At 54.2% G+C, this 19019-nt stretch overlaps 1 protein-coding gene across 2 annotated transcripts in view; it reads left to right on the top strand.

Moving 5' to 3' along the window:
• TENT4A (terminal nucleotidyltransferase 4A) overlaps window positions 1-16469 on the top strand; it is a 42302-nt gene extending 25833 nt beyond the window's left edge. Inside the window, exons 3-13 of one of the 2 annotated variants that reach the window (XM_027519950.1) lie at window positions 412-458; window positions 1302-1422; window positions 2388-2495; window positions 3580-3708; window positions 5859-6072; window positions 7912-8038; window positions 9018-9118; window positions 9666-9838; window positions 10095-10253; window positions 13562-13726; window positions 14313-16469. In XM_027519950.1, coding sequence (XP_027375751.1) covers window positions 412-458; window positions 1302-1422; window positions 2388-2495; window positions 3580-3708; window positions 5859-6072; window positions 7912-8038; window positions 9018-9118; window positions 9666-9838; window positions 10095-10253; window positions 13562-13726; window positions 14313-14507 — 1539 coding nt within the window. In that variant the 3' untranslated portion in view covers window positions 14508-16469. The remainder of the gene's footprint in view (window positions 1-411; window positions 459-1301; window positions 1423-2387; window positions 2496-3579; window positions 3709-5858; window positions 6073-7911; window positions 8039-9017; window positions 9119-9665; window positions 9839-10094; window positions 10254-13561; window positions 13727-14312) is intronic. The other variant, XM_027519951.1, reaches the window with a different exon arrangement.
• The last annotated feature ends 2550 nt before the right edge of the window (window positions 16470-19019 follow it).

The following is a 19019-nucleotide window of genomic DNA, read 5'->3' as shown; positions in this document are numbered from 1 at the left end:
TGTGAATCCTGGAAGTGTTTGCTTGCAAACTCCTTCCCCAGGAGTGAACCACATGTGCTCTTGGAGGCGCTCCATGGGCCCTGGGCATGTGGGGGGCAGTGGGAGATGGCCCTCTGGTGCCCTGGTGTCCTCGTCCCTACCGCAGCAGTTTCATCCCTGCCCTTGGGTGCCCTGGGACAGAGCGCTGTGCTGTCCACAGCCTGGAGACCAGCGCTATGTGGCTGTGGGCGCCACAAGGGGCTGTTTCGTTCTTTGATTCTGAGCTTTGGAGAATTCCTTTTGGGGCAGGCTTTTAACTTAAGGCTTGAGAGGATGCTGTCCGGTCAGTGGGGCCCCGGGCAGGAGCCGAGTGAGCAGTGGCGGCGGGCGCTGCCCGCTCGTCCCGGGTCTGAGCAGTGCCCTCTGTTGCAGGTGCAGATATTCGGCAGCTTCAGCACCGGTCTCTACCTTCCCACCAGGTGAGCGCCCACTCCGCACAGATGAGGGTGTGGTGGACGAAGCTGGGGCCAGGGGGTGGCATCTTTGTGCCTGCTGAAGGCTGAAAGCAGCTTTCTTGTGTGCAAATCTGAGACTGGAAATGTAAGCTAAAGGAGAAAGCCACAGAGCACAGGGGGAAAATTGCAGGAAGCAAACATTTACTTTACTGTTACGATCATTGATCGCTTTGCCTTTTTCCTCTTGCACTTACTGGGATGGGCTGCAGAGAAGATGAGAAAGGAGGGGATGGGGAAGATGGGAGCCGTGGAGCACATGCAGCAGAAACAGTCTGAGCTCTTTGGATGCTTTTGAAAAGTTGCTTTTACATCTTAATGAAACTTCAAGCAAAATTGCATTTGAATAGGATTTTGTGAGGATTTTTAATTGATAGAAAACATCAAACAGGTGTTTGCATTTTAAAGCCACTCTCCAGCGTTTCCTCATAAAGGGTTTTTTAATGTTTAGTTTTACGTGCATCATTTTATTAAAAACTTGCATTCTGCTAAGCCAGTTTAATCCTCGGAGACTAAAGAGACTGCAGCCTCAGGATTTTTGGGGTGGCATTGGCGAGGCTGGTGGGGAGCTGGATCCACCACAGGTGTCCATATGGGAGGGCCAGGCCTCCGCAGTCCCCTTGTGGTGTGGCGAGTCGGTCAGCGTCTGCTCTCCACCTGTTACAAGTAGTTCACAAACTTCGTTTTCTCTCACTAAGAGGGAGAGGCTGGTGGGATGATGTCGGCCCTGGAAGCACTGTGGGCCTGCAGCCGGTGTGTTGCCATGCAGACAGGGGAGCAGGGGTTCACGCTCGCCTCTCTTCCGTCCAGTGACATCGACCTAGTGGTCTTTGGGAAGTGGGAGCGCCCCCCACTGCAGCTGCTGGAGCAGGCCCTGCGGAAGCACAACGTGGCTGAGCCGGGCTCCATCAAGGTCTTGGACAAGGCGACGGTGAGTGCCGCTGCTGGGTGCCCCGTCCGAGCAGGGGGCGCACGGCCACCTGCCGGCAGCTGTGGGGATAGCTGACACGGTTTACAGCGGGGACTGGTTCTGTTTGAAGACTGCTCATGTGAATGTGCTCGTGGTGTTTTGTAGTTAGGGTTTCTAGCTGACGATATGTTTGGAGACCGTCTGAAGTGCACATTGTACTGCAAACACTGAACTCTGCAAACACTGAGCTCTTTGGATGCTGGTTAAAGCATGACTTTAAAGCATGACTCTTTAGTCGTGCACTAAAATATACGCCTGGGTCATCCTTTGTGAAGCCGTGCAAGGAGGGGATAATCATACCCGAAGCAGGGCACGTTCAGAGGCTGCCTCTGTGGAGAGTGGGGCCCAGTGATCAAACCACGGCATTTATTACGTAGAAAAAGTTACCATTTGCCAAGTTACACTTCAGAAAGAAAAACTTGCCTGGTCCTTTCTTGTTCCAAAAATGTCCACATATGAAAAAACATACTTCCCTCAGGCAGAAGGTGGATGACCAGGCCTCTCTGGTGTGTGTGTCAGGGTCTGTCCAAACCCAGAGCTCTGCACAGCCTAGGAGCCCTGTGTCACCGGCCTGCTCTCTGATGCGCCTCAGTCTTGGCCCCGCCCCTCCGTGGCCCCACCCCCTCTGTGGCTCTGTCCCTCCTGCCGGGTGGCTGCTGGCCTCTGAGCAGGCATCGGTGTTTACATACAGAGCAGCCAAGGGGGCTCAGCCTGACTGTCCTGAGCAGCCCCCAGAATGTGAGTTTGGCAGTGTTACTACTAGTTTCCAGGATCGGGGGGTTTAGCCTATGAGTATGGGGTGTGTGTGTGTAAACTCCTTTTGTGTTTAAGGAGAAAACCCTCTGTATAAATTGGGAAACATTTTGATACCTGACCATAAACAATGTTGCCTATTAAAGCAAGTTCCCTAAATTAAATCTCTGCAGGTACCAATTATAAAACTCACAGACCAGGAAACAGAAGTTAAAGTCGACATCAGCTTTAACATGGAGACCGGGGTGCGGGCAGCGGAGTTCATCAAGAATTACATGAAGGTGCTGTCACCGCAAGTTAGCACGATGCAGATAAGGGGCTTGTTAAGTTGGCTGACGTTTCCCTTATAAATGTTGAAACCTTTAACGATAATCTTGAATGAGAAAGACAGTTACAGATGGATTTACGTTAGAGTGTTATTTCTTTGGAATTACATAGCTGTTTCGCAGCTTTGCCTTCCTTTCCTAATAATTTTATACACTTGCGCATCATTATAGAGATCCTTCTAGTTATTACACAGTGGCCATCCCTGCAGCTCATTGTGCCTGATTTGCAAGTTGAGTACATCATAGTGGAGCGTAGGTTTGCTTTCTCTGGGGTTGCGGGGAGGTCTCAGTGCCTCAGGATGGGAGGTGTTCCTCGAGTTGAGGGACTCTGGACTCTGACCAGGTGTGTGGTGCAGTTAAGTGGAGCATCCTTCCCCGTTCAGAGAGCTGCGTTGTCTGGACCCTGCCTCTGCCCCCAGTTTGAGGCCTCGCTCCTCGGGAGCCGCTCACTCTGCAGTCAGGCTGGTCCGCAGAGTCCCCTCTGCTCCAGCAGAGCTGGAAGCGCGGCGGAGGTGGCTGAGCCCCTGCACCCCTCCACAGATCCAGTCGCCCTGCTCTCCACCCTTGTCCTTCGTTTGGCAGTGTTGCGTCCTGCTGGCCTCCTGCCTCGTGAGCTGCCCACCCCGCTGCTTGTCTCATGGGTCCCCCTGAGTGTGGGCGTTTTGCCTGCTGGTTCTGGGACCTTCCCTCGCCCACGGCTGCACCCACAGAGCCCTGTGCTCAGCGCCTGAGAGGGGGCAGAGACTTGGAGGAAGCTCCCGTTCACTCCCTGCGCCCCTGGGCCTGGGGTCTCCATGCAGGACCCCCGCCTCAGCCGCGCTAAACCATCATCTGGGGAGGGGCCCCCAGCAGGGCCCTAGTGAGCCCCTCATGGATCTCTTCTCAGGCCCCCATGGGGTGAGGAGGCCTGGTCTCCTCAAGCCTCCCGAGGAGCAGGACGAGGAAGTGAGCTTCTTATCCGCACGTGGAGTCTGCCCAGTGTGGACTCTTCAAAGCCACAGTAAATAACCAGATGCTGTCTTTCTTTTGGAATTTGCAGAAATATTCGTTGCTGCCTTACTTGATTTTAGTACTGAAACAGTTCCTCCTGCAGAGGGACCTGAATGAAGTTTTTACAGGCGGGATTAGCTCGTACAGCCTCATTTTAATGGCCATTAGCTTTCTGCAGGTGAGTACGCTTTGTCTCAAGAACCCTTGACCTTGAGGCTGACGTGGGGGTCGTTGTTCCCTGGTGTTCTGACCAGTTGCTTCTCGGCTTCCAGGTCTTTGCTGTCCCTGCCCAGCTCTGTTTTGATGTAGTAGAAATTGACTTCTAATCTTGATGATGAAACTGTTTTGATCAATACTTTTTTCCTTTGCATCTGTTTTTTTTGTGTCTGTTGTAACTGTTAGAGCGCTTATCTCATTTTATCAATCAAGTATATATTGACCTAACCCTGAAGAAACATTATGTTCAGAAAAATTGAAAGACATGCCTTGAAAGACAGTGAAAACCTTTTCTTCGTTCTTGACTGTCATTTATACTGAAAAATTTGTCTCAGAAAAAAAGTCAAGTCCCACATATGGGGAAAAAAAAAAAAAAGAGCTTTTTCCTGAGTGATGAAAAGTTGGTGTTTTGTTTTTATCTGTTGCCCGTATTTTGTTGAGTAGCGTGGAAAAACCTATCAGGAAACCTGAGTATTAAAGGCTGTGCCGCGCTGATGACCTGTCCTTACGCTGCGTTTCTAATGTGCGGTCTCTGCGTGAATCGAGGCACGATCGTGCCATTTACACTTGTCAGCCCCTCTGCTGTGTTCTGGCCGCACAGCGCTGCTCCTCTGTTCTGTGTCTGTGGTGGTGCTGAGGGTTTTGTGTTGAGACTTGTCTCGGTACCGTCGGCACTGCTGATGGTGGAGCGGCTGGGCCCAGCGCCCTGCACCCTGGGGTCTCCTTGGCGTGCCTCTGGGGAGGCCCCGTGAGGGCCCACGGGCAGGTGGGGCTCTCTCTGCTGCTCCTCGCTGCGCCTCCCTCACGCTGCCCTTAGAGCCCTTCTGCCCGAGGTGTCGGACCTTTTTTTTTTTTTTTTTTCTTTTTAGAACTAAGCATGAGCTGTGTCCTTAAGTTATTTCCTCCCGCTTACCTGAACTGTCCCGGCAGCCTTGTAGTGTGACCACTGCTCACTCTCGTGATGCCGGGTGCCCGGCTCAGTGACCCTGCGCAGGCCACCCGGGTCTGGGCAGGGCGGCCACTGTCAGCTCCACCCCCTTGGTGCCCAGCCCTTCCCACCTCTGCGCTGTGCCCACTGAGACGTCTGATCCATGCCGGGGCTCACGGAGGTCGTGGCTCACTTGCTTGGCCTGGGTAGCGCTCAGGCGGGGAAACAGGAGGGAGAAGGCCAGAGAGCAGCAGGACCACGGCGCTGAGCCTGCGTGAGGGCTCCTGAGCCCGGACACGCCTGCAGCCTAGGAGCCGCGCTTGCGCCACGGCCGCTGCACTCTGAGCGCTTTCAGCTGCCGTGCTTCTGCCGGAACTTGGACCCGACGGTCCTCTTCCCGACCGTCACTGTCCAGTAGCGCGGGTGGTGCTGTTTGCTGGGTCCAGTGGGCTGGCCGCATGCGCCCGCGGGGCACTGGTAGGACCAGCAAGCTGAATGTTCGGTTTAACTTGTTGAAATTCACAGCTCGAGGCCGTCACAGTGGGCCGTGCACTCAGATTCCTGAGCCTTTTAATGACACTCAGGAAGGTCAGTAGACAGGGGCTCAGCTTCAGAATAAATCCATTAGCTGCTGCAGGGACAGGTGGAGTGGAGCTGAGGCTGAGGCTAAGCTGTGTGCCGGCCAGTGAGGCGAGTTTGCCGTAAATGCTGGCACAGAGCTGGTGACCGTTCAGTTAGGCCTTTGATTCTGAGCAGTGATGCTTTTCAGGCTCACACTGCCCCCTGCTGGTTGCATTTCAAAATAACGGAATTAATACTAGAATCTATAAATTTGCCTCCACCATCTAGGTGACTCTGAATTGTACAGAATATGGTCCACTCACCTACCACTGTTTGGGAATTTGGGGTTAATCAGATGTCTGTGTAGCAATGTGTGGCTTCTGAATTTCAAAGAATTGGAGTATAATTTAAAAATTCAGATGAGCAGATCTTTTTTCTCTTGAACACCCTTGGTTGACAAGCTCTCCAGGCTCCGGTGATGCCTCCTGGCTGCCGGTGGTGGTGATGGTGGTGGGTGGACGAGGGCCCCTGACTGCATCCTGGGCCAGCCGTCTGAGCTCACTGCGTGTGCAGTGTCTGCAGTGTCCAGAATCCACACAAACCGGGGGGCCTCGCTTTCACAGCTGCATCCGAGAATTGACGCCCGGAGAGCAGATGAGAACCTCGGGATGCTGCTTGTGGAATTTTTTGAACTCTATGGAAGAAATTTTAATTACTTGAAAACTGGTATTAGAATAAAAGAAGGAGGTGCCTATATCGCCAAAGAGGAGATCATGAAAGCCATGACCAGCGGGTACAGACCGTCGATGCTGTGCATTGAGGACCCCCTGCTGCCTGGTAAGGACCCTTGCTCTGCGCGGGCCCCCATCTGCAGGCACTGTGCTCTGGCCGCTGATGCCAGCCAGGGAGCATTCACAGGCGCCCAGCCACGGGCAGTCACTGGATCTCGTGTAGAGTCCTGCTGTACTACTGGGGTCAGGGCTGGCACGTCAGAATTCCTTGTTAATACTTCTAAATAACTTACTCTAAAGTTGCAACTTAGTTTGCTTTCTGTAATCAGAGTAATGTAGAAAGTGTGAATTAAGAAAAAAAATTCTGTTTTTTCTGAATAGAAATGTATTACCTGTCTGTCATAAAGCATCTGTTTCCCAGAAGCTTGTCACATAGAAAAGTGAAGTGTGCCATAATCCCCTCCCCTTTGCACGCTCTTCTCATATTTTCCCTGTGTGGATATTAACATCGAATATTGCCTCGTTATTGATTGGACGTGTGTGCTCAGTCCTGTTTGATTCTTTGTGACCCTATGGACTGTAGCCCACCAAGCTCCTCTGTTCATGGGATTCTCCAGGCAAGCATACTGGAGCAGTTGGCATCGCATAACACAGACAACTTTGCCGCTTTCGGTTTTACTTAACGGTAAACCCGAGAGTCCTCTTCTGTGTGCAGAGGGAGATTCCGGTGTAAGACTGGCTCCTTGCAGAGCCCAGGTTAAGGTGCGTTTCCCGCACCTTTGCTGGCCGTCTTTGAAATCTTTGCCCACCTGATAAGGCCAGGCATGTCCATTTTCACTTCCTGTACTTTCTTTAATGATGGGTGAGGTGAAACGCATGGTTACTTGTCAGTCCCACAGGTGTCTGTGGGGGGTTATTGGGTGACACGCTGCTCTTTGTGGGTGATAAAGTCAGAGGCAGCAGGCGACAGGCTGGGTGGTGAGATGGTATGCTCCGGGTGTAGAGCCCCTGCGTGGTGTTTTGTGTGAGCTCAGGCGCTTTGTCCGTCCGTCCGCTGCACTGTCCTCCCTGGTTTTGTAAGGTCCTCTGCGGTCAGGGAAGTCTTTCTTTGTTGACATGTTGTACTTCTGTCTCTTGCACCTGTATTTGGTATTTTTTATTATTTGTGTGTGTGCGTGTGTGCTAAGTCACTTTAGTCGTGTCTGACTCCTTCTGACCCCATGGACTGTAACCTGCCAGGCCCCTCTGTCCATGGGGTTCTCCAGGCAAGAATACTGGAGTGGGTTGCCATGTCCTCCTCCAGGGGATCTTCCCGACCCAGGGATCAAACCTGCATCTCTTTCATCTCCTTTATTGGCTGACGGTACTTTAGCACTCACGCCACTTGGGAAGCCTTTTGTCTCTTGCATTATATTTGGTATTGTTTTAATGTTTAGCTCCTGTATATGTTTTTCAACACCCTCAGATTTATGGTTTTTGTTTCGTGGCTCCTGGGGTATGACATTAATTTCTTGTCTTCTGAAAGACTCTCCTCTGTGGTCGCGTGGTCTGTGTGGCGCTTCCTCAGCGGTGCGTTTCCCTCCCCCAGGACAGGCCTCCAGCCCTGGTGTGTCTGCGTTTGGTCAGCTAAGTGGCCAGCAGTTCCTTTGTCTTCAGCGTTTGCTGAAATGTAATTGAAATAGGAAAACTCACACAGTTACTGACCGGCTACATGATTAAACCTGGAAAAGAGAAAATGTTGGTGCTCAAGGATATGTTTCCTAAGAAAAACACCCCCACCTGAACTTGAGGAATGAGTTACATGTAAATTGAACTTGGAAAGTCTGCTGTTCCAGCAACGTTCGCTCCTTACCTGGACTCCCTTAATGACTTCAGTGCGCTTCATTTTATTTGCTGTCTGCAAATGTGAGAAGCCGCACCTCTGACGCTGGCTGTCTCTTCTCAGGGAACGACGTGGGCCGGAGCTCCTACGGGGCCATGCAGGTGAAGCAGGTGTTCGACTACGCCTACATCGTCCTCAGCCACGCCGTGTCGCCGCTCGCTCGGTCCTACCCCAACAGAGACTCCGAAAGGTACCCCGTCCTGGGGCCGCGGCCCCCGTCGTTTGCCTCCACGGAGTTTGCCGCCCTGTTTCAGGAGAACCTGAGAATGCTGGGAAAGGAAGGCCTTTCAGGGGCTCAGGGTGGTCATGGCGGTCAAGAGGTGAAAGGTTTTCATTTAGAGAGCTAGGATTTTCCCAGGGTATTAGTTTTGGGGGAGGTCATTTCTGGCTTTTAAAGCTGTAGAGTGTGATGCTTTTTTTCCGGCTGCCCTCAAGAGGTGGGTGTCCGGCCCTGAGGGATGCGTCCGGCCCCCAGGCCCCTCCCTGCACACCGGTCGGCCCTGAGGGACGCGTCCTGCCCCCACCCCCCTCCCTGCACACCGGTCCTTTGTGCCCCTGTTTTGGGCGCTCACTTTTCCGGTGTGCACTTTTACTGGTGAGAAGTGTTTCTTCCTAACCGCAGATTACGCGCCCGTGGAGGTGGGGCTGGGATGGAGGGACAAGCTGAGGGGAAGTGAGAGGCAGGGGCGATGACTGTCATAGGAGATTGCTGAAGCTGGGCCAGTACGCCGTCCTCAGAGGTTATGGAGGACGCAGACTCTGAGGCCAGCTCGGTGGTGGGGGCACAGGGCTCTGTGGCTTCTGTCCCCTGGGTGTCTGCGGGCAAAGCTTTGGGCCTGTTCTGGGCACTCTGTGTCCCCCGTGTGGTGGGAATGGGGCCCCTGTGGTCACTGGGGCTGGGGCCGGCTTCCCTACCTGGTGGGGACTTCAGCGGTCCTTTGTGGACAGATGGAGGTTCCAGGACTTGTGCTTCCCTGCCCCCACTTTTTACGTTCCGTGTAGGTTTGGATTCAAACAACAGAAGTCAGCCGTAAGATTACCTTAGCTTGCCCCAGCTTTCCCTTAGCAGAGTTCCGTGTTAGGATGTAAAGTGGCTATTGGATAGGACGGTCGGCTCCACGGCATGCTCTGTGCGGCACTCACGCCCGCTTGCCTTTGCCCTTCCACAGCACCTTAGGGAGGATCATCAAGGTGACTCAGGAGGTGATCGACTACCGGACATGGATCAAGGAGAAGTGGGGCGGCAGGGTCCACGCGGCACCAGACCCCGGTGAGAGGCCCCCTCCCGCGGCTCTGCACGTCCTGACGCGCTCGCGCAGCAGTGTCTGTCTTTTAGTAACAAACCATTCACACTAAGAAAGCAGCTTGTTTCCTGTAAGAGTTTAAAGCTGTAAGGTTTAGGCCAGTGCTGTGCACACATGGAAGTTCTGAAGTTCCCAGGAACTGCATTGTAAGTGGAAGAAAGCAGGTGAAATTATTTTTAGTAGTCTGTTTTATTCAACTGAGTGCTCAGCATACTGTCATCTGAACGGGTAGTCAGCGCCCAAAGCTGTGGGTCTCTGGTGCCGTGTCCTCCGCGAGCGGTGCGTGTTCACACCTGAAGCGCCTCAGGGCCAGGCTCTGTAACTCACAGGTGGGGCTGCACACCGTGTTGTTTCGAACATAGTTGAGTGCACTCCAGTGGCTGAAGTGTAACTTAAAAAATTAATTGACGTGAAGTGAAATCAGGAGCTGGCTTTGTCAGCCTCACGCGCAGCGTCAGAGGCATAGTGGGGCCGCGGGCTGAGGAGCGTGACGGCTCCACCTTCCTCCCACAGACAACAGGGTGAAGACCGCAGAGCGGATGGGCACCTGCGAGGGGGACCAGCCTCCTCGACGAGACCCCGAGCCTCCCTTGGGCCCGCGCCTGACCCTGCCCCTGCCTGGCCCACAGCTCCGGTCATCCGGCTCGTCCGCCTCCTCCGTGTCCTCGCTCTCTGGCAGCGACATCGTGAGTGGCGTCCTTTGAGCTGGGGGGCTCCTGGGGGTCGTGGTGTACAAACTTATGGGGAGATAAGACCAGCAGTCGGGGTGTTTCAGCTGCAATTCCATGATGTTCTTCAGTTTTGACCTGACCGGGAGGAGCCCTGGGTGGGGGGGGGGGGGGTGGCGCCCGCATTCTGGGACGCCCTGGGTCTTGCCTGTGGCCACTCCTGTCGCTCTGAGGGGCACGAGCCTCGGGTGCAGCCCTCCTCTTGTCCCCCCAGGACTCAGACACGCCGCCCTGCACCACGCCCAGCGTGTACCAGTTCAGCCTCCAGGCGCCCACCCCCCTGCTGGCCAGCCTGCCCGCCGCCCTGCCCATGGCGAGTGGCAAACCTCAGTCCACCACGTCCAGGACACTGGTCATGACAACGAACACGCAGGTATGCGGCTGGCTGGGCTCTTCCCAGTGATGGCCTGGGACCAGGTCCAAGGTGCTGTGCGCTGTAGGCCTGACTGACAGTGTTAGATTAGAGAGAGAACCTTCGACGTTCTTGGAACAGATATGTCTGTCCTGTAGGCCGTTCTCATCCTTGGTGGGTTGATAGAATGTGAGTCCTGTTGTCCCGCAGAAGTCCGTGTTCTTGAGCTTCACCATATGCTGTGTTTGCACCAGGGGACTCTGGGTGGGCCCAGAGCTGCTGCTTGACAAGGTCCACGTGGTCTTTCTGCAAGTGATGCTGGCGTTCAGCATGAGGCCGCTGTCCTGGGCTCGTGCTCAGAGGGCCCCTGGTGCCGTCCCTCGGCTGAGAAGGACACGGTCCTCGATTTCCTCAAAGAATCTCATTGTTTGCACTCTTACTCAGATTTGATACCAGCTTTGACTTCTCCGCGTCATTCACTACATACTATTTATAGAATTTTTTCCATTGTAGTATGTTCTTTTTCAAAAAATTTAGACAAAATTAGTATACCCGTGTTGTTTTTAGAACCCGGGTGTTTTAAAAAGGTAGTTTTTAGAGGTAATTTTTGATGTTTTAGATTTGTAGTTACTTTCCAAATATACATCAACTCTATGTGTATGAAACTCATCACATTAATGCACTTCTGAAGTAGAGTCGGCTTTCACAAGCAGTTGTGATCTGAGCAGAAGGTGATGGGTATGCCCACGTGTCCCCACGTCTCTCTGTGATGCTGGGCTCCCCTTGTAGGTAGGGTGTTCTCAGGACACACCCCAGGCTAGGGGGGTGCGGAGGCAGCAGGCGCGGGACGCACAGTGATGGCCATCAGCAGAGCCCCCAGAATCTTTCACTGGTATATTAGCAAGCAAGAACCACAGAGGCAGTGCCTGCAGTGTGGACGAGGAGGCAGTGCCCGCACGTGGGCGAGGGCCGCGGAGGCAGTGCCCGCATGTGGGCGAGGGCCGCCACAGGCAGACTTGGGGCTGGCCTCTGCTCGGGCCCAGCTCCCTCGAGAGCCGTGTGCAGGTGCTGCTCGTGCACCTCCCGGGTGGCGTCAGGACCATGTGCTGCCTCTGGTCCTGTCTGTCACCTGTACAGATAGGCAAAAGCTAAGGCCACTCAAGGGATTTTTTTTTAAAAAGCAAAATATTTATTTATTTTACTTGGCTGCCCTGGGTCTTAGTTGTGACATGTGGGATCTAGCTCCCTGACCAGGGATTAAACCTGGGCCCCCAACCTTGGGAGCGTGGAGTCTGAGCCACTGGGCAACCCGGGAAGTTGTCATTTAAGGTTTAAGACAAAAAGCTCACTTTATCATTTTATCGCCAAACTGCAAATGTCACTTCCAGTGGGGGAAGTGACTGAGGGAAATCCCACTTGCAAACCCTCACGTGCATGGTCTCTTGAGTGCCTCACTCGTGTTGAAGTCTCCCAGATCAGGATGCAGTGGAGACTGAACAGCCAGGGCACAGAGCTGTCAGAGACCCTAGGAATGGGTTCTTCTCTGCGCCCCTGGGGGCACAGAGCTCCCACTGAAGAGAGGCCCTGGGTGGGAGGAAACGTGAGGAAGGGGTGCCATCCCTGAGGCCAGCTCCTGCCACAGCTGTTGCCCAGGAGGCCACAGCCACCCTCCTGAGGTCTCGGGGACTAATGCGGACAGTTCTAAGATGAGAGCAGAGAGGGTCTGGAAAAGCAGGGGAGGGGCTCCCGAGCCAGCACCTCTGCCCTGATGGGAAGGTGCTGCAGAAATGGGAGGGGAGCAGAGGTGGGGGTCGTCCCATCTGCAGGCCTTCACTCCAGCCGGCCTGGGGCATCTTACCCCGCTTGACCCAGGGCGCTACCCCAAGACTCAAGGGACAGTTTCTCTGATAATTGTAGTTCTCTTGAATTTTATGGTCACCAAAACCTTATGGCTTGGGTGACTGGACATCCTTCATGTTGTCATTGTGCTTCAGAACAGACTGTTGTGAGGTGGTAGGCAGACATAGACTGAGTCAGAGCTACTTAGGAGCCTATTATGGTGTAGTCAGACTGAGGAGCCTGTTGTGAGGTTGTAGTCAGACCCACTGAGGAGCCTGTTGTGACGCAGTCAGACGGAGACTGAGGGGCCTGTTGTGAGGTTGTAGTCAGACATAGACTGTGGAGTTTGTTGTAAGTTTGTAGTCAGAGACAGACTGAGGAGCCTGTTGTGAGGTTGCAGTCAGACCCACTGAGGAGCCTGTTGTGAGGTTGTAGTCACACAGACTGAGGAGCCAGATGTGAGGTTGCAGTCAGACCCACTGAGGAGCCTGTTGTGAGGTTGTAGTCAGACATAGACTGTGGAGTTTGTTGTAAGTTTGTAGTCAGACCCACTGAGGAGCCTGTTGTGAGGTTGTAGTCAGACCCACTGAGGAGCCTGTTGTGAGGTTGTAGTCAGACCCACTGAGGAGCCTGTTGTGACGCAGTCAGACGGAGACTGAGGGGCCTGTTGTGAGGTTGTAGTCAGACATAGACTGTGGAGTTTGTTGTAAGTTTGTAGTCAGAGACAGACTGAGGAGCCTGTTGTGAGGTTGCATTCAGACCCACTGAGGAGCCTGTTGTGAGGTTGTAGTCAGACCCACTGAGGAGCCTGTTGTGAGGTTGTAGTCAGACCCACTGAGGAGCCTGTTGTGACGCAGTCAGACGGAGACTGAGGGGCCTGTTGTGAGGTTGTAGTCAGACATAGACTGTGGAGTTTGTTGTAAGTTTGTAGTCAGACAGACTGAGGAGCCTGTTGTGAGGTTGTAGTCAGACATAGACTGTGGAGTTTGTTGTAAGTTTGTAGTCAGACCCACTGAGGAGCCTGTTGTGAGGTTGTAGTCACAGACTGAGGAGCCAGATGTGAGGTTGCAGTCACACCCACTGAGGAGCCTGTTGTGAGGTTGTAGTCAGACATAGACTGTGGAGTTTGTTGTAAGTTTGTAGTCAGACCCACTGAGGAGCCTGTTGTGAGGTTGTAGTCAGACCCACTGAGGAGCCTGTTGTGACGCAGTCAGACGGAGACTGAGGGGCCTGTTGTGAGGTTGTAGTCAGACATAGACTGTGGAGTTTGTTGTAAGTTTGTAGTCAGAGACAGACTGAGGAGCCTGTTGTGAGGTTGCATTCAGACCCACTGAGGAGCCTGTTGTGAGGTTGTAGTCACACAGACTGAGGAGCCAGATGTGAGGTTGCAGTCACAGACTGAGGAACCAGTTGTGAGTGGGGCCCTTCTCGGGGCTCCTGGTAAGAGCGGTGTTGCGTGGGCACTCATGCTGTCTCGTCCTCTCCCCCAGACCAGGTTTACTATCCCGCCCCCGACGCTCGGCGTGGCCCCTGTGCCCTGTAGACAGGCGGGCATCGAAGCTGCTCCGGCGCTGAAGGCCGTCCACCACGTGTCCTCCCCGGCCATCCCTTCTGCGTCCCCCAACCCGCTCTCCAGCCCCCACCTGTATCACAAGGTATGGCCCCAGTGCCCAGGGCTGGTCCCCCGCAGGCTGGCGGTCGGCCCGCACTGAGCACCTTTTCCACAGAGGGGGTCCACACATGCTCTTTGTTCTCAAGGGGCAGCTTGATCATTCAGCTTCGTATTTGCTTTCCCTGTGACAAGCAAAGCGTTAAATTATTTTAAAGTTTAGTGTAGTTTAATTCATTGAATTTGTTAGCATAAAAGTTAAGTTCGAAGTAAAGAATATTTTCCATTTTTTGTTAATTTCCACGGTAGGAACTTTGGTTTTCAGGAAGCAAATGATGAAGCAGGAACGATGACGCTGCCCACGGTGTCGCCCCCTCACCACTGCACTGCCCCTGGTCTTGCTGCAGGCGCCCTGGACTGGGCCGGGCTTTCTGGTGCCCGGGGCCCTGGGTCCACTGCCCTGGGGCCCTCTAAGTCGTCCCTACACGTTAGAAATGCAGTTCAGGAAAAAGGCTGGGATGTCGGGAAGAGCCATGGCCGGGGTCCAGGCTCTTGGCCCGCGGGGGAAGTGGGGCTGCGGGTGGGGGTCAGTCCAGGCCGGCCTCGAGCCGCGTCCCTCTCGGTCCCCTCAGCAGCACAGCGGCATGAAGCTGTCCATGAAGGGCTCCCACAGCCACGGCCAAGGCGGCAGCTACAGCTCGGTGGGTACTGGCGGCGTGCGGCCTCCTGTGGGCAACCGGGGCCACCACCAGTACAACCGTACCGGCTGGAGGAGGAAGAAACACACGCACACGAGGGACAGCCTGCCTGTCAGCCTCAGCAGGTGATGCTCCCGGCGGTGCCGCCCGGCCTGCCCGCAGACTGCAGCCGGGCGGCCGCGGGGCCCCGGGACCGGAGACCAGCCCCGGCCGGCCACGCTGCATGTCCCCGTGTGGTGGTCACGTCCTCAAGAGCAGCTCCCTGTGTCGTCTGTGAAGCCTTATTAGACGTGGATGCTGTCTGCTGCCTCCCAGGCGCCTCCTTCAAGGCCGGAGCAGGTCTGCAGGAACCGGGGGCCGCGCGGGGTTGGGGCGCCTCTCGGCACCATGCCTGCCCTGCGGGTTGGGTACTTTCATTTCACGTTGTTGGAGCAGCGGAGAGCGAACCCCATTATTTGTTGGGAGATCATCATTGTTTTACTGCCCTCACGTTTTGTTTCAAATTTCAGAACTGTTTTTCTATGTAAATATTGAAAACTTATGATTTGTGCAATAACTCAGATATTTTTTATTTAATTTCATATTTTCACATAAGTTATATTGAAGGGAGGAGGGAATTTTTTTAAACAAGCTTAGATCCTTTCCCGAGTTGCATTTTCTAAGTTGGGTTCATCGTGTCGGCTGGATGTCTGATGAGCGTTGTTGTGAACACCACGAATGAGGGGCTTGGGTAATTTTTATGTTCCGTCTTCAGGTCAGACGTGAGGCCTCTCAGCCTGTGGTGAAGGAGCCGAGTCCCTGCTCCCCCAGGGCTTCAGCTCCTAAACATTCTGACCAGCTGCCTGTCGGCTCTGCCGTCCGGCCTGTCTGTGGTCCTGTTCTGACCTCGGAGTTTTAATGTTTTGGGTTTGGTTCTTTTAAACTGTAGACAACAGACCCAGCATTTAAAGTGCCAGAGTATAACTTTCTACAGGGAGAAAAGGTCGTCACGTGATAAGATCTCAAGCGTGAACTGTGAAACGCTTCAGTTTTTAGTCACACAGCCTGTCATAATGGGTCTGGCGAGTGTCATCACAGACAATGGTACCCAGTTTTAGGAATGTGGAGAAAGGAGTTCTGTTGATTCCGTTGTGGAATCTGTAGCGGTATGCATTCGTTCTGTTAAGAGCAACTATAGGAGAAGTACTTGAGCTGCTTGGCGCGCCGTGGGGGGTTTTTAACACATCGCTGGAGAGCACAGCCCAGTGTCGGGCCGGAGTGGCCGGCGCCCGACCCAAGAAGCATCCTCTGCAAGTGTGTTCTGCCACGACAACCACTGTCTCTGTTACCCATCCCGAACACCGGCACAGCCACCCTGCCTCACCCTGAGTTTCCCGAGTGCCGCGGGTGTCCCGGGAGGTGGGCGCCTCTCCTGGGTCATCCGGTTCCCATTTTTAAGACGGGGTTCTGACCCTGCTACACTACAGGTGGGATGGTCTTTGAAGTCCACTAGCGAGAAGCGGGATGAGAAGCTTACTGCCATGACCCCGGTGGCGTGCAGGAGCGGGGCGTTCTCGAGGGCTCCGAGCGCTACACACCCCGCCGTGTCTGTGGCCCCCGAAAGGCGGGCCTGGCCCGCTGGTGTGGAGAGGGGCCGACGTGCCTGCGGGCTCCCTGGGGGGCTCCCGAGCCAAGTAGCACAGTTTGTCTGCGGTTCGTGATGATCCAAGGTTATCAAAAATATTTAAAGATATTTAAATTGTGAACCTATTGATAAAGAAATATTTATAAAAACTGATACATAGGCCTGTACTAATCTCTACGCATTAGCAATATTGACTGTAACCCCCCACTCAAGAAACGCGGCGGGGATGCAGGAGCACCGCCAGTGGCCCCAGGACAGAGCCCCAGGCCTGGGCGCCAGGCTCCAGCCTGTCACAGTGAGCGGATGAATTGGCCTGGCTCCCTGTGGCCACACGCCACGGGCTGGCAACAAGATATATCATGTTTCGATTTTTTTTGTGCGTGGACAACAATGTGGAAGCTAAAATTGACATATTTTTATGTGAAGTTTTTCTATTCTTTGATTTTTAATAAACTTGGGAAACCAGGTGGTGGCTGTGTGTGTGCCTTTTCCTTTCAAGGCGGGGGCGGGCTGCCTTCTGCAGGCTTCGTTCTTGCCTTGTCCAAGGCCGGACAGCCAGTGATCATGTTGTCATTGGTTCATGAACTCAGAATCCAGTGAGGTTGCAGGCTGGCCACGGGAGAGTGAGCCCTGTCCCGGGCTAGGTGACAGGATGAGCTAGAGCCATTTATTGATGCTCTTTGTGTGTAGTTTCTGACAAGCCGACGTCCATGGCGCTTAACTTCCCATCAGAATCCTTTGTTCCACTTTTCTCTCTCGAGTCAACACTATACGACTTCAAAATAGCGCATTTGAAACCACAGAAAATCATAGTGTGGCTTAAAATGTAGCTTACGATTAGAACGTATAAGGAAATTTATGAAAATTCTCACTCCCTTGAGTTACTGAGCGCTGGCCTCGGCCCGAGGCCTCTGGCCCGATGCCCCAGAGCCATTGTGCATGGAGCTCGGTGCTGTCGGGCCGGTGTCGTGGGCCCTGTGTACCTTCACGTCCTTCCAGAGGAGGCTCCTTCTGAAGACGCTCTGAGCGGCAGTCTGCAGACACCAGGCCTGGCTCCTCAGGCACCCCCCTTGCTGTGAGGTCGCAGAAAGCCTCCGAGGGTAGCTGATGGCCCACGACCTCAGTGGAGAAGGGAGCTGGGGCTGGGGGTGCAGGATGTGTGCCAAGCTGCTGGAGTCGTGTCCCACTCTGTGACCCCGCCAGGCCCCTGCGTCCATGAGAAGATTCTCAGGAAGTGAAGGGTGACGGGTGCATGTTCCTGAGCAGGGTCCCTCGGATGGCCTTGGGCCAGGACTCGAGTGGCCTGGGGGAGCTGGGTGCGTTGGGTGCACAGGAGGCGGCCTGAGTAGGGTGCAGGAGCTAGCTGGAGGGGCAGAGGGAAGGTTCCTCTGCCCCTGTGGCCAGCTCTGGAGGGCAGGCTGGAGGAGGGCGTTGGGTGGTCCAGCTGAGAGGACAGCTGCTGGGTTTAAGAGGTAGGGATGGCCCGCAGGTGGAGCTGTAGGGCCGCCTGGAAGGCTCAGGGGCGGAAGGGGGTCTCGGCCCACAGCACTCTTTGCACCAGCGTGGACAGCGTGATTCCAGATGCCCGAGGCCTCCTGGAGGGGCAGGGACTCAGTAGGCGAGCCACGCTGGGAGCCTGGGGTGTGGGCTGTAGAGACTGCAGTCTCCTCAAGTATAAGCTGGGTCTCAGGGGGCTTAGGGACGGCGAGGGGGTGCCGGTGCTGTCTGACGGGGCCCTGCATTCTACTGGGACACCACGTGCTGGCGTCAGCCATCTGGAGGGCCCCCTCAGCTCGCTGCCCTGTGGCCTGGCCCCACAGCCTCAGTGTGACTCTCTGTTGGTTCACCACGTTGTCCTGGGCCCATTAGCACGGATTCCCAGGTTTCCAGATGCCCCTGTGCCCCGGTCCTGCACCCCCCGCCACCCACAGCTGGGTCTCCAGGATTTTGTCTGAGTTGCTTTGGGATCTCAAGTGCCTTGTCTTACCCTGATTCGAGGGACCTGGTAGCTGGGCCCCAAGCTGCCTGTGTGCACAGGGTCAGTGACATTGGTAAATCGGAAGCGAGTGTATGTGTTTTTGTTTGTCATGCTGTGATGGGTTTTTTAAAAGTTTATTCTTTATAGTTGACACATTAATTGTAGGTATACAGGTATTCACCTGGGCTTCCCTGGTGGCTCAGATGGTAAAGTGTCTGCCTGCAGTGCAGGAGACCTGGGTTCCATCCCTGGGTCTGGAAGATTCCCCTGGAGGAGGGCATGGCCACTACTCCAGTATTCTTGCCTGGAGAATCCCAAGGACAGAGGAGCCTGGCGGGCTGCAGTCCATGGGGTTGAAAAAGAGTCAGGCACGACCGAGTGACTGCCACACACATAGAACATTGTATTTTGGTATTTGTATAGCTTCCATGGACTGGGTTGCCATGCCCTCCTCCCGACCCAGGAATCATCCTGATCTGGGGACCGAACCCAGGTCTCCTGCATTGCAGGCAGATTCTTCACCGTCTGAGCCACCAGGGAAGCCCACTCCACTGAAAGTCACTATGAAATACTATCTGTGTTCACCGTGTGATGATCTGATGAAGCTTTGAGGAGGGTGTGATGCTTATATCCTTACACTTCAGAATTTGCAAAGCTTCTGCCAATCCCCAGGTCATTTAGATGACCAAAGGAAGCTGACTTAAAAGCTGACTTAAAAAAGGATAGTGGCTACCATGAAACACACACACAAAGTCCCAAAGACCCCATTCAGTTCAGTTCAGTCGCTCAGTCGTGTCCGACTCTTTGCGACCCCATGAATTGCAGCACACCAGGCCTCCCTGTCCATCACCAACTCTCGGAGTTCACTCAGACTCACGTCCATCAAGTCGGTGATGCCATCCAGCCATCTCATCCTCTGTCGTCCCCTTCTCTTCCTGCCCCCAATCCCTCCCAGCATCACAGTCTTTTCCAGTGAGTCAACTCTTTGCGTGAGGTGGCCAAAGTACTGGAGTTTCAGCTTCAGCATCATTTCTTCCAA

The sequence above is a fragment of the Bos indicus x Bos taurus genome, chromosome 20 (assembly GCF_003369695.1).
Source record: "Bos indicus x Bos taurus breed Angus x Brahman F1 hybrid chromosome 20, Bos_hybrid_MaternalHap_v2.0, whole genome shotgun sequence".
Lineage (NCBI taxonomy): Eukaryota > Metazoa > Chordata > Mammalia > Artiodactyla > Bovidae > Bos > Bos indicus x Bos taurus.
The sequence above is the reverse complement of the archived record's forward strand: the minus strand, read 5'-3'. Positions and strand labels throughout refer to the sequence as shown.